This window comes from Chlamydomonas reinhardtii, chromosome 9 (genome assembly GCF_000002595.2).
Source record: "Chlamydomonas reinhardtii strain CC-503 cw92 mt+ chromosome 9, whole genome shotgun sequence".
In the NCBI taxonomy this organism is placed as follows: Eukaryota; Viridiplantae; Chlorophyta; class Chlorophyceae; order Chlamydomonadales; family Chlamydomonadaceae; genus Chlamydomonas; species Chlamydomonas reinhardtii.
The window spans coordinates 7,456,818-7,471,013 of record NC_057012.1 but is presented as its reverse complement, the minus strand read 5'-3'; the positions used below and the strand labels follow the sequence as shown (position 1 = coordinate 7,471,013).

Sequence of the window (14,196 nt, the reverse complement as noted above, 5' to 3'; positions counted from 1 at the left end):
GCTCAGGTAGGTTGCAAGCAAGGCCACGTACGTGGAGGAGGACAGCGCGGCGTCGCCCAAAAAGCGGCGCTGCCGCGCAGGTTGAGGCCGGCCGGCCGGTGTCTGGTTAGATTGCATTGGTTACAAGAGGGACCTGCTGACGCAGTTCACGAGCTGGTTAGCAGTCTTTGCCGGCAATCATAGCGCAGCACAGTATGAGGTAGGCCGCAGCAGTGAGGAGTGTTGTGGCTAGAGGATTTCCTGCGTTTGGTTGTCCTGTGCTGGCTGTGCTTGTGCTTGGCAGCGGGACACACCTTGACACATGGCGGGCCGTGCCTGTACGAAATGACCCCGGCTATGTCCGGGAGATGAGGTAGACGCTTGCGGCCTCAGACTAGAGACGTGGCTTTTCCCATGCGGGGGGAACCACTTATCTTGTCATTTAAGTAGTGTTTCCCCACCGCCCTCAGGTTTTCCATGCGGTTTGCGACGGAGTCTGGGTCCAGCACACTGCCACTTACTGGATTCCACGCGCTCCCGTCAGCAGTGGGGTTGCCATGCACTGGACCACAACGTGAAACCAAATAAATTTAAGCACAGCAGTAAAACGCGCACGGCATAGCTCCGCCATCCTAATCAACGCACGTGTGCCGTCGTCATGGACCAGCAGTTATAACTGACCGTGTCCAGGGAAGCACATGGCGCCCCATCGACAACCCGTGGCGGAGGCCGTTTGCCCCGCAGCTGTGCCACGGCGCATCAGATGACCATGCACTGCCGTATACAGCTAAAGCGCACGTTGCTGGACAGCGGGCCTGGACGCTTTGTACCTCCCAGTATTGCCCAATATCACCGCCATGAGCCAATTATTGATTATTTGCTGCTGAATGACGTGAAGGAGAAAGGAGGAGAATGCCCACCGGTGCCAGGGTAGGGAGTGGGGGTGGCCCATGCAACACGCCCCGCTCTTGTTGCGCGGACGCGGGGTATAATGTCGGCCATATCCTATCCGACCAAATGGATTTACGTATTTTCACGCTGCGGAGTTGAAGCTCTCCTCGGCTCGACCCTCAGAGTGGAGGAAGCCAACATCTTTTCGCGAATCATAGGCATACTTTGGCTGTTCAAGAGCATACAACCTCACATGTGACATCAGCTTCCTTTACAAGCTAAAAAGTCTGCGGCCACTGATCCGACGTGAATCAACATCTGCGCCTCCTGCATCGGGGCTATGGACCCTGGAACCAGCGAGGGTCACTGCAAATATACACAATCGACAGTCCGCGACGCAGGTCCAGGAACGCTAGCACTTGCTCAACATCCCACTTATCAAGAAGCGCTAGACAGCGACGCGGACGCACACGACGGACTGCTGCCTTTCACTGCTGATAGCGGAGTCAATCATCCGGGAATCAGTCCCACCGGCACCCAGGGCGCCGGCCACCGCTGGTCCAGCGCGTCGCTGACCCTTGACGAGAGTGGGGCACCGGACAGCCGTTCGGCTGGCTCATTCGCTTCTTGGGTCCGACCATCTCTAGGCGGCATAGGCAGCAGTGGAGGAGGCCCGGCGTCAGGGCACGGCATCTGTCCGGGGACTGGGAGCAACCTCCCACACGCGTACGGCGCAGCAGTAGGCATCGCCTCTCCCTCTCGACGGGGCTCAACCGGCTCCTACGCTACACACACCGGCAGTGTGGCAAGCGGCCGTAGTGTTGGTGGCAGCAGCCTGAACGGCATGTTGCCAGCGGCGGTGTCCGAGGAGGGACCCTACCCGCCCGAACAGCAGCATCAGTATCAACCAGAAGATAACTACGGCGGTGGGCGCGGCTCAGGCGCAGGCCCCAGCCGCCTGAACCAGGTCGCCATGGCCAATGGCGGCAAGCACCAGCAGCAGCAACAGCAAAGGCGATACTATGACGCGGATGGCGAGCAGCTGTACGAAGACGGCGAGGCCGGGCGGTATCAGTACGGGCAGTGCGGGGATGACCCGGCGGGCCACGCCGAGGCGGCGGCGGCAGCTGCCGGCTACGGCGCCGCAGTCGGTGCCATGGACGACGGCGGCGGCTATGACAGCCGTGGCGAAGCTTCCTACGACGGGGGCGACGGGGGCGGTGACGCTGCTGCCAGCACCGCGGCCGGCTGGCCGTCGGATCCTGAGGGCATGCTGTCTCTGCTGCAGCAGCAGCGGGGTCAGTATCGGTCGTGGGTGGCGCAATGCGCGGCGACAGCCCTTGCTGCGCTAGACCCTGACTACGACCCGTCAGGCCCGGTGGCAGCGCCTGTGACGACACCAGGGCATGAGGGCGCAGGGCCCGAGGGCGGCGCACAGGTGCCGGGCGACGTGCCCGGCATGGTGGTGGCCATGGACGTGGCGGGCCAGGCGCGGCACTACCTGCTCATGCTCAAGGTGAGGCGGCAGGAAGTAGAGTGTGGGTTTGATAAAGGTGGGCTGCCATACCTGATTGTCAATTCATCCGTAGCAACACGCCATGCATCACACCGCGCGCCCGGCGGTTTCCCAATGCGCACTTCCGAACTGACGGACTCGCTGGTGGACCGCAACACAGGCTGCTGCTGAGTCGGCGCGCGAGGCCGGCCGCGTGCTGTCCGCTTTTGAGGCGCTGTCGCTGCCGCCGCCGGGGGCATCTGAGGGCGGTGCCGACCACGACCCGGCCGCGGTGGCGTCCGGCGAGGCGGCCGAGGCGGAGTACGTGAGCGCGGCATACGCCGTCACCACCGCCATCTCCAACGCGGCGGCGCAGGTGCGCGTGGCTGTCACGGGTTAACAGTCCAGACGTGCCTGCCGAAGACATGCCCTCAACTGCGGTCGCCATCGCGCCTATGACCACTGATGCGCGCCTACCAAGCATGTGCACGTCCAGCAGTCCTCCTCTTTACACCTTTCTTGTCGCACAGGTGGAGGCTCTGCGAGAGCACTGTGGCTCTGCTGAGGTCTTGCTGCGGCAGCTGGGCACCAGCGGTGGGAGCAGCGACGCCGTGGACGCTGGCGCTGACGCCTCCTCAACGGCTTTGGGGGCCGCCGCGCTGGAGGGCCCTCTGAGCCGGCGGCTGGCGGGCGTGGGGTCGGCACTGGCAGGCCGGCTGCGGCGCGAGGCGGCGGAGCTGCTCACGGCACTGCGCTGGCCGCCGCCGCTGGCCGAGGCGGAGGCGGGCGTGGAGGCTGGAGCGGGACCAGGCCCAGAGTTTACGAAGGCGGCGGGAGCACCAGCAGGAGATGGCGACGGCGCTTTCGCGGGCTTTGAGGCGCACCCGGTGCTGGCGCGGCGCCTGGTAGGTGCAGAGGGCGTGTGCAAGCTTGGGTGTGGAAGCGTGTGGACACGGCTGAGAGCGTGTGGCCATTATTCATTTTGCAAGGACACGATTCCTGGATTTCGGTCATTGCCTGCCCCCGCAGGTGGGCGTTCTGACTGCGCTCACGCACTTCCAGATGGCGGTGGAGCAGCGGCCCGCCTTCCTGAGGCTGCTGGCGGGGCCGCAGGTGCGCGGGCAGGCGGCTTGGCGGACCCGCATTGCGGAATGCGGTGGCGGTGGCGAAATGCTCTGGCGAGCAGGGGGCGTTTAGGCCTCGGGAGGCAGGATACGCGGCATTGCAAGTGGTGCGCATGACGTGTTCTCACAGCTTTCGGCTCCCTTATGTCGGTGCTCGCAGCGGCGCGGCCGCGGCTCTGCGGGCTCTGGGTACGAGGACGATGAAGGCGAGCAGGAGGGCCCGGAGGGCGGCGAGGGCGAGGAGGAGGCGGAGCCCGCCAAGCCGCTGCTGTGGGCGGCCCAGGTGCGTGAGGCGCGGCTGTGTGCAGCATTTCTGTCCTGAAGCTACACGTTTAGCGCGGGGTTTACAGAGGTGGTGTTGCGGAAGGCGACCAACCGTTAAGTCCTGAACCGGCTGGCCCTGCGCCCCCTCTGGCCCGCCGCTGCCCAGGTTCTAGCCGAGCCGGTGTCGCGCCGGCTGCGCTCCCACTTCCACCCCGGCGCGGCCTCCGGCACCGGCCGGCTGGACCGGCCCGCCTGGCTGTTCGCCACCGCGCTGTCCTGGCTGCGGCGGCACGGCCACTGCCTGGCGGCGTTGGACGACATGCTAGCCTGCCTGCAGGTAGGCAGGGCCTGGCGGCAGCCCTGTTGCGCCTGCTGCCTCCCGCATTGATGGCCTGTGCGATGCAGCCGCGCTCCCACCAGCCCGTGGCATTGCCAAGCCCTCACCAAACCTTTTCATTCCCGCTCCAACGTCCCCGGCCCGAATCCTCGCAGCTCAAGCCACACTACAACATGCCCGCCGAGTTTACACGGTGGGGCCAAGTGCAGTGCGCGCTGGCACTCCGTTGCTGTGCAGGAGTTTGTGCTGTGGCGCACATATGTTGGCGTTGTGCCTGGGTATATGTGCACGTATGCATGACGTATCTGTTGTCGCACGCTCCCGCACCCACTCCGCACACCGTGCCCCGGCACCCCCACCCCCACCACAGGGCGGTGCAGGAGGAGCTGCTGGCGCTGCTGCGAGACGTGCGGCTGCCGGCCCTGCTGGCGGCCAGCGCGGAGGCGGAGCGCCAGGCGGCGGAGGCGGCGGAGGAGGAGGCGGCGGCCGGCGGCGGCGTGAGTGGGGTGCGACGTATGGCCGTGGCGGATGGATAGGGGCCAGGCTTCTGGCGTGCGTTCTGGTGTATACACGCGTAATTGGAATGCGGTTACTGTCCTTGTCCGCAGCAACAAACCTGTTTTCGCGACTTGCTCAGCCAACCATAAGGGGCGGCATGGCAGACGCTTTAGACCTGCGTACCAGGCCGGGGGACCTGGGGCTTATGGGGTGCTGTAATCTTGTAGACGCCATGTGCATATGTCTGTATGGTCAGCTCCCAGCGAGCGTGCTGAGGGGACTTGGTCTGCGCTCTCGCGCGGCGCATCGTATGCAGACGGTCTGCTCCCGCTCGTTGGCACAGGCGGAGGCTGCCGCCGCGACTGCCGCTGCTGAGGCCGCGGCCGCCTCGGCGGGGCTGTGGACTGGCCTCATGGACGCGGCTGCCGCCTGGGACGTCGCACTGCTGCCGCTGTTGGGAGCAGGAGGGCCGGCAGCAGAGGCGGCGGCAGCGCGGGCGGGCGCGCTTCTAGAGGGCTACGCGCGCGCGGGCGACGGCGGTGGGTCTGGGCAACGATTTGCGCGAGGGGCTGTTGCTATCGGTATTGCCATGAGCATCATCATTCAGTGAGATACAATGTGCTTCCGTGCCTGCACACTCCCACCGCACGCAATTCTTTCCCGTGCTGCAGCACGCGGTGCCGCCCGCGCCTGTGACGCGCTGGACCCGCTGGCCGCCGGCGGCACCTCAGACATGCACGCCCGCTTCGTCGCAGTCGCAGCCGTGGCGGCGGCGTCGCCGTCCGCAGATGCTGCTACAGGCCCTGTAGCTGCCGCAAGCAACGGCGCCGCGAACGGTGGACAGCAGATCTCGTTCGGCCCTGCGCTGGCGGGCTGGGCGGCGGCGGAGGGTGGCGCGGCGCTGAGGGCGGTGGAGGCAGCGGCCTACGACGACAGCTGCCTGCTAGCTCCGGCGGAGGAGGTGCGCGCCTGCCGCGGGTCACCCACATGCCTCCTTTGCACGCCGCCCTTTCATGGTACTGGCCCCGATTTCCCTTTGCAGTGCAACTCTGCAACCCGCGCTTCCCTCTGCACTTCAGGCCACTGCGCGCGCTCTGGGCCTCTTCGACGACCTTGGCGACGCCAACGGAACCTCCGCATCCGCCAGCGCCGTCGCCATAGCCGTGGCCGGTGGCGCGGCCGCGCCGCCCGGCCCCTGGCAGCGCGACACATGGCCTCCAGTGCTGGCGGCTGAGGCGGCGGCCGTGCTGGACGGGCTGGTGGCGCGCTCGCGCTGGCTGGCGGCGGCGCCGGCGGCACAGGCGGCATGGCTGGAGGCGGCAGCGGGCCCCGTGTTGGGGCTGTTGAAGCGGCGGCTGGGGCGGCTGGTGGAGGTGGCGGTGGCGGGCGGCGATGCGCTGGGCGAGGCCGGACTGCCCAAGGTGAGGAAGTAGGGATGGTCGCGACGACACTCACTTGTCATGTTGTTTACTAGGTTTGGCGGTGTAGGGGCTCACCGCTGTGGGAAGATTGTGAGCGGTGAGCTGCGCCCAAGGCTGCGGCTGTCTCCTGCCAACTCGGTACACCTTGCCTCCTGCGCGCCGCCCTGTAACACTTCCACTCTCCCTCCTTCCCCTCACAGGTGTGCGCCGCGCTGTGCGCCGCCCGCCACCTGGACGACCACCTGCACAGCCTGCTGCTCACTGACCTGGCGCCCCTTGTGGCGGCCCTGGCGCGGCTGAACGCCGTGTCAGACGCAGGAGCAGGGGACACCGGTGCAGGCGGCAGCAGCGTTCCCGGCTCACCAGCGTCACGTGGCACTGGCTCGGTGGCTGCAGCAGCTGCAGGCAAGCTGGGGGGCGGCGGCTTCTGGGGCGGGCTGATGGCCGCCACAGGCGGCGGCGGCGCGTCACCGGCACGGCGCGCGCTCCAAGACGGCGTGACGGCGCTAGCCGGCGGCGCGGGCCTCGGCGGCACGAGCCTGGCGTCGGCGGCGCGAGGTGGGACCGGCGGCGGCGCAAGTGGGCCGCTGCCGCCGGTGCTCGGGGAGTACGTGGCGGCGTTTGGGCGGTTGCACCGGGACGGCTGCCTCAAATTGGCCCGGGAGGTGGCGCTGGGTTTTGGCAGGTGAGGCTATAGGGTGTGGGGTTTAGGGTGTGGAGCGGGGGTTCACGGCAAGATGGGCAGTGGCTAAGTGTCGGGTCCCACCCTCGGTGGCGGGTAGAGGAGTGGGAGGGCTCCGCGGGGCACAGGTGGAGTTTGTCAGCCGGTCACAAGCCACGCCACTCGGGTGCACCCCCGGCATGCTGCCCCCCGCTCTGCCTCGCACAGGCACTCGGTGGCGTACCGGCACGCCATCGAGGCCAACCCGCAGTTCCCCTTCATGCCGGATGAGGACCTGGACGAGGCTTTGAGCGGCGGCCGCCTGGGGGAGGCGGGCGAGGGTGGGCTGCGAGGCGGTGTGCGGCCGGCGGCCAGCATCACGCCCTCCTTCGCGCCGGCGCTGCTGTTCCTGCAGGTGTGTGGTGCGGGTGCAGGGTGCAGTGTTGGGTGCTGTGGCGGATGCTGGCGGTTTGCGGGTGGATGGTCTACGGCATACTGGCTATGGAGCTGTGTCGCTGCAGAGGTTGGTGGCGCGCCAATCCTACCCAACACGGCTCATTCCGCGCAGGCTACGCTGCATCGGCTGTCGCGCACCTGCGACAAGGTCACGTTTGCAGACGTGTGGCGCGGTGCGGCGCTGTCCATCAACCGCTTCGTGTTCAACTTCATCGCTACGGAGAGCCGCTTCACGCGCGCGGGTAACGACGGAGCAACAAACAGCTTGGGTCTGGATTCTTGAGCCGGGCATGGCGTGGCAGTGGCTGGTCCGGCAGCGCTACTGTTGCTTGAGCTGCCGCCCGTCGTGCCCTCCCTCCCTGTCCTCCCTGTCCGCAGGCGCCCGGCAGTTCGCTGCGGACGTGTCCGGGCTGGCGCAGCTGTTTGCGCCCTACACACGCAGGGGCGGAGCTGGAGCCGGAGCGGGCGCTGGCGGGGCTGCGGCGGGCGGACAGCACTTCCGCGAGCTGCAGGCGGCGGCGCGGCTGCTGTGTCTGGGCGACGAGGAGGCGGCGGACGTGATGCGGCGGGCCAGCGCGGCAGCGGTGGCGGCGCGGGCAGGTGTGTGGGGGCTGTGCGGCTCGGGAGGCCTGGTGCTGGTCACGACGCCCTCATAGGTGGGCCCCCTGAACTGCATGGACTGCAGAACTCAACTGTTGTCCCTTCTCTGACCTTCCCCAAAACGACAATCCGCAGCGGCCATCACCACCACGCCCTCCAAGTCCTCACAGCCACGGCCCTCGCCTGCCAAACCGCATGCTCGCGGCGACCCGGTGCGTGGTTGTAAGAGCGCCTTGGGTAAAGTTTTCATGCAAACTGGATGATTGCATGCCTGCATGCCCGCGATGCGGACTGCGCACCAACCACCACCACCGGAACGCTCCTAAGCAAATTGGGATTCACGCACAACAGGTGCGAGCCGGCATGAGCTCGGACCCGGTGCTGTCGGCCGCGGGCATGACGGTACTGTCGCCGCTGCAAATCATGAACGTCATCGAGCACAGGTGCGAGCCGGCTATGGGGGACTGGACGGCAGTCGTGTGGTGGTTTTGCGCCATGTGACGCCACGTGGGTGTATGGCGCACTACCACACGCGCCGAGGCCCAATCCTGTCTGAGTCTGTCCTCCTGTCCGCTGTCGCACAGGATCTGAGGGCGCAGAGCCGACGCTGGGAGCTTGGGCCGGTCCGCGTCGAGCAATGGACGAGTGCATCATGGGCACTGGGGCGGGGGGCGGTGTATTAGGGTTTACTATGGTGTTACTATGGTGTGCCTCTACCAAGGGAGGTTGAAGCCCGGAAGGGATGCACACGCGGTAATACGCAGATAGGACGAGGCGCGCCAGCTTGGTAGGGCAGTGTTTGGGCTGGTGCTGACCGTGTCAACGTTTGGGGAATGGAAGTCCACATATGTTCGGCATGTTGATCATGCGGAGCCGGACAGACGCGGGCGTGGAAGCTACAGTGGATTATGCTACAGTATTGTGCGTCAAAGCAATAGCCAGGCGACAAAGTGCAGAGGAAGCAGGCATGAGACGGGCGGTATGAGGAAGGCGCAGGAGTTCAATATGCGCACATGCTAGCAGCGCAACCGACACGTGCGATGCACAGCCAGGGACGGATAATGAAGGCTTTCGGTCAGGGGTCGTATCTTGTTTTTGGGGAAATGTCTAGCTCCAGACAAAAACGGCCCGGTGGCCGCCGTCTTTTGTCTGGGCACATGGCGGTTTGGGGGCTTCTCTATAGGAATTGGGACAAAACCCGCCCCAAACCCGGGCCAACAAAGTCTCGCCCCAGACATTAGCACCCGGGAGGAATGTCTAGGAAACGGCCAAAATGGCCAATTAATGTCTGGAGACATTAAGATAGGAGCCCTGTAGTTTCGGTTGCACTCGATGATGCTGGCAGTTAATAGGCCAGTGCCGGGTAGTGGAGCAATGACTAAGCACATCTTTGGTCACGCTTTGTACCTTTGAGCACTCAGCCAGCACGTCCTATCGTATCATTTGACGTCGAGGCATTGAGACACGGTGCGGGTGCGGGCTTGCGCCTTGCAGACAATGCGGGAAGATGGGCGCGCATTGGAACCGACACACTCGCGGCACACATAGCGGCACGCATAGCGGTTCAGAGAATGAAAGGCAGCACAGGACGCCCCAAGCCCCCGGGCTGTTTGCCATTGACATACTTTGCCTCATATACCGTAGGCATAAGTATAATATCAGGGCTCCGTCGCTTTGCTCGCGACCGTGCGACAGTCAGACCCATGGACTTGTATTACGGTACTTCTTGCAAACCCGGCCAATCCCGGCGGCCAGGCACGGACAGGGGCGATTATAGGGGCTGCGCCCCCATGGATTCGTGATAAGCGTGGAGGGCTAAGCGCTTCAGACCGTGGCTCAGCCCAAAGAGTGCACGGGGCCTGGGACTTGGGGGCGGTTGCCGACCGCTGCCGAAGGTTGGTGGGAGTTGCCCCCGTACCCCTGAAGGCAAAAGTGCGGGAGCACTACCCTACGTCACGACCCCCCAGATTCCTGCAGACCTTCATACACAGCCCTTGGATTCCTTTCCCAGGAGTGGTTTGACCACAGGCCACAAGCCGCCATCAGATAGCCAGCGTGGAGTCATCGCGCCCAGAAGCATTACATGCCGGTACGCTGCCCAGGTTTGCGCAGAAACTAAGATACAGTTGAGGTTACAGTGCGAGGCCGAAGGATACACACTCCGGCAACAGCTGTCACCTCAGTCCGCAGCTAGCGTCATGTGTATCATCCCACAGAGATAGCGCCTGCCTCATACGCAACCACTTGTTCACACCCCACCCCGCCGCATAAATTAATCAGTAATTGCACACAATGTAGAGGCCCCTACAGCAATTCACGTCCGTGCGTACTTGTGAACCCCACATCCCACGCCCGACAGCGATGTACCCCAGCACCCTCCACCCTAGGCGCGTGGCCGCGCACGCTGTCGCCCGAGCTCTGCTCATGCAAGTGCTCATGTCAACTCTTAGCCGCCATTCCGCGGCTTGGTGGGCCACAGCCGCTCCGCCACCATATCGTAAATGGCAATGAACATCTTGGCCGCAGCCGCCGCGTCCCTGTGTGGCGTATCCGCACGACGCATCCGCGGTCAGTGCATACCCGACATGGCTTGCACGTGCACGCGAGAGGCGCTAAAGCAAGAGGCTGCACCTCACGCATAACAACACTGAGGGCATTTCACCAAAAGGCCCGGGCCGAGACTCCCGAATTTTCCGTCAACACCACATCACGCCTCACCAGTATGACTTGAAGTCGCGCACGCTGAGGTGCACTGTGGCGCCGTGCGTCCACTGCGCCGCCGCGTCCTCCGGCAGCGAGTTGTTGGACAGCGCGGCGGCGGCGGCGTACAGGCGCTGCAGCGTCAGAGTCTCACCGAAGCGCCTGCGGGAATCACCGCGACACGTGACCGCGAGTGAATTGCGCAAAGCTGACCTTCGCACGTATGTGCAGGAAGGCCACCAGCAAGTTGCCGTGGGGTCTGCGGTGGGGCAGACAAACACGTGCGCAACGGCTGCAGCAGCTCCTTCGCGCATCTTCCTGGGCACCCGACGCCCGGCACGAGCCGATGTCCCTTTCCCACCCAGCCTCTCACTTTGTCCCCAGCGGCGAGTCCAACGGCGGCACCGACACCGGGAAGCCCATGCGCCACAGGCAGCGCGACAGGATGGCGTCGCCGCCCTCGGGCCAGCCCATGATGGAGCCGTTGAAGGGGTGGTGCACGCAGCCCTGCGGAGTGCGGCGCGGTGCAGCCGGGGCACGGGGCGAGGGAGCCGCAAATGTGACGTTTATAATGGTGCAATTCGCCCAGCCCCAACCCCTGCCTATAACCCCTGCCTACAACCGATGAGCAAGTGAACTGGCAATGAGGGAAGGTTGGGTGGCGCGAATTTACGGTATGCGGCTTCCGTCCGCTCCCAGCCGCCGCCTCACCTCGAAGGCCCTGAAGCCGCCACCGTTGCTGTATGCCGTCAGCTGCTTGAAGAAGCCGATGGAGAAAATGAATCCGGCGCCGCCGAAAGGCACCACGCCCTCCCACAGATTCACGCACGCCGACACATTGTGGCCGAAATTGCGGCCGCAAAGCGCCTGCGCAAGTGGGAGCAGCGGCACTGGCCCGTGTGGCTTTGGACGTACGCCGTTGTCACTTTGGACGTTGTTGTCGTGCGGTGGGCTCAAAGGCGGGCATGGAGAGCCTAGGCGCGGCCAACGGACGCTAACCTTCCGGCTGGAAGGTGGGCATGGGGCTGCGAGGCACAGCCTTCCATGAGTGCCGAGCCCCAAACCCTCCCAAACAGCCGCCCGCTGATCTCGGCTGTACCAAAGACCTTCACTGCTCGTTCCTTTTCCCGGGACCCACCTCCACCGTGCACTTGCACTCCTCTGCCGGCCGCCCCGAGCCCGGCCCCGTGGCGCCCGGCGCGGTGCAGGCGCGGCAGGCGCCCGCGTGCTGGCTGGGGCAGTCGCTGCCGCGGAAGTGGTTGTCAGTGAGCAGCAGCGGCTGCTGCGGGTCCAGGTCTCGCAGCAGCGCCTTCACGCCGCGCATCCAGTAGATTGTGTCATCATCACCGAACAGCATCCTGGGAGGGGCACAGAAAGTGCAACGAGATGCTTGCGGATGCGAATGCTAAAGCGGCGTGAGAGCGGCTGCCATGGTGGGCTGAGCAAGAAAAGGGGCGCTACGCGGGCGTGCATGACACAATGATAGCACGACGGGCGGCAGCGCCACCAGCTGATTAGCAGCAATCACGACCCATCCCCCGGGCCTACCATTTGAATGGGTCGCCGCTGCCCGCGTCGCTAGCGCCAACAGCACTGGCAGTGGCGGCACCAGTGGCGCTATTCGCACCCACGTCGCGCCCCGCTACCGCAGCGGCAGCTATCGCCGCTGCCGCAGCAGCTGCCGCAGCAGCTGCAGAGGCCGCGGCGGAAGCCGCAGCGGCCGCGTCAGCCGCCGCCGCCACGCCCGTGGTTGAGCTGCTCCCTGCTCCACTTCCAGGGCCACCCCCTGCGCTTGCCTGCAGCGCGCCCCCCGCGTGTCGCCCGTGCCCGCCAACTCCTCCGCCAGCCCCGTCGCCCATTGATAGCAGCGCAGCGGGGTGCCGCGTGTGGGGCGCGAGCAGGTTTGGGTCCGTGAGCATGGCGTAGCCTAGGAATGGAGCCATGGCGGCTCGCCGGTCGCCATCCTGGTAGTGGTTGCGCTTGCCTGCGCGATCGGTGGTCGGGGTTAGAGGCTTAAACAGGGGCTAAGATGAGCAGGAGCCGGCATCCGTCATTCCAAGCCCTCAGCTTTGTGCTTCAGTTGGAATGCAAAGTTGTCAGACGGTTTCCGGCGCAGGTTCTTGAATTGTGCAGCCGTCGCACGTGGGGTAGCTCCCACAGTCCCACATATTCATGCACGATTACCAAGGGAGATGTTCAAAGGTTCTCATTTGGACTTCAGATGGGTTTCCGCACGGTTTCCGGCGCGCTGCTGCGCACGGGCCCTTGCCAACTGCCCCTCCGGCTTGGTCCGCCCAATGCCCGACATGAACCGCCGCAGCGTGGTTCACGTAGTTCAAGCAAGCACACGTGCTAGCATGCCCCCCCCCCGCTGGTGCGGTTTCCGGTGCGGTTCCCAGCGTGTTCCGGTGTTTTCCAGCGAGTTTCAGGGTGTCTGTTCGTGCGGCGTTTGTGTCGGACCCCAGACAGTTGTGCTCCTCCATGCCGCTGCGCCTACTGAGAGCCATGCACGTACCATTGGGCATGATCTTATAGCTCGGGTAGTATGCCAGCAGCTCTCGGTGCCTGCAGTCACAGTCGTTCGCGGGGCGTGTCAGGCGAAACACAGGGCGTGCGACACGATCACAGCGGGTCACACGTCCTGAGAACACTAGCAGACATACCGTAACGAGCTTGCTAACAAATGCAGAGGCACTTTCTCCAGCGGCGTTTCTGTCACGAACACTGCGCGCATGCCTTTCCGCCAAGCCCTTGTCGCGTGAAGCAGTGGCAAACGGGGCAGCATCGATGTTGCAACAAAAACAAAGTCATCCTGTTGCAGCGGTGGGAGCGTGCTGTTGAGGGGATTATGGTCGATTTCCGGTTCAATCGCTCCAAATGCAAAAGCCAACGCGGAAAAGGCGAGCGCTAATGAAAACATGGCTATCAATACATTATTCATTCACACTCGAGTGACTACCGTAGTTGCGAACCAGGATTCGTGGCACCCGATCGGGTCGAACGATCCGCACGCGTGCCGTTTCCAGCGCTGCCTCGCATACCACGTACCTGTTGCCCGGGCCACGGGCACACCTCTGCTCGGTTTGAGGGTACATCACGAGGGCAGCTCATTTGGAGACCTCTGCCCTCCATCTGAGGGAATCCCTCGAGGGCACTCCACACGGAGGGAGCGAGCGACCGGAGCGGTCAGCGGTTGCATAACACCTCTGCCCTCACATACCCACTAACTATTGTCAATCGGGTCACATTCCGCCAAACCCCGCACGCGTGCCGTTTCAAGGCCGCCCCACGCAAGGCCCCACGTACCGCAGTACGTGCGTCGAGAAGCCGTTTCCTCAATGCTTTATTATTGTCGTGCATAATAGTGACTATATAGCTGATAGAACGTCTCTGTGGGGGCTAAAAGCAGCTCTTCGTGTAATATGTCGGGGCATGTCGGAGCATGTCATGAGCTCGACGAGCGGACAGGTCAATACAGCTCTGTCTTAGAATACGTATGTCATATGCGGGCATTTGGGAGGGTTTGAACTTTGGGCGGAGGGCTGCGTATGAATGCGGATGTTACAGAGGGGACAGTCCCAGCACCCGAAGACGCCGAGCGATCACATGCTATCAGGGCCCAACTGGACTCCACCAACCCCGACTTTGCTGCAAACCCTCCCGCGGTCAACGTCCGTGTGACTCCGCGCATAGTGAGTCCTAGCCAAGCCTCAACCCGCCAGAGCCCCACCGCTGTGCCTCAACGCCACAAGCCTAGGCACAGGAGTGCC

The 14,196-nt window shown here is 64.4% G+C and overlaps 2 protein-coding genes across 2 annotated transcripts; one reads left to right on the top strand and one right to left on the bottom strand.

Annotated features, from left to right (window-relative positions):
* Positions 1–1,008: 1,008 nt before the first annotated feature.
* Positions 1,009–9,684, top strand: CHLRE_09g413650v5 (uncharacterized protein). The gene is made up of 18 exons (XM_043066336.1): positions 1,009–2,386; positions 2,547–2,741; positions 2,896–3,270; positions 3,395–3,478; positions 3,650–3,772; positions 3,920–4,090; positions 4,246–4,283; positions 4,461–4,587; positions 4,932–5,127; positions 5,260–5,549; positions 5,668–6,009; positions 6,210–6,694; positions 6,899–7,085; positions 7,239–7,368; positions 7,505–7,726; positions 7,862–7,938; positions 8,078–8,169; positions 8,311–9,684. Exons 1-18 carry the CDS (start codon positions 1,211–1,213, stop codon positions 8,315–8,317), a joined length of 4,317 nt encoding a protein of 1,438 aa, XP_042921632.1. The 5' UTR covers positions 1,009–1,210; the 3' UTR covers positions 8,318–9,684.
* Positions 9,685–9,766: 82 nt separating this feature from the next.
* Positions 9,767–13,358, bottom strand: CHLRE_09g413600v5 (uncharacterized protein). The gene is made up of 8 exons (XM_043066335.1): positions 13,090–13,358; positions 12,942–12,991; positions 11,975–12,410; positions 11,565–11,784; positions 11,138–11,293; positions 10,800–10,933; positions 10,445–10,588; positions 9,767–10,263 (listed from the first exon to the last, which is right to left on the bottom strand). The coding sequence occupies exons 1-8, from the start codon at positions 13,158–13,160 to the stop codon at positions 10,173–10,175; spliced, it is 1,302 nt and encodes a 433-aa protein (XP_042921631.1). The 5' UTR covers positions 13,161–13,358; the 3' UTR covers positions 9,767–10,172.
* Positions 13,359–14,196: the final 838 nt, after the last annotated feature.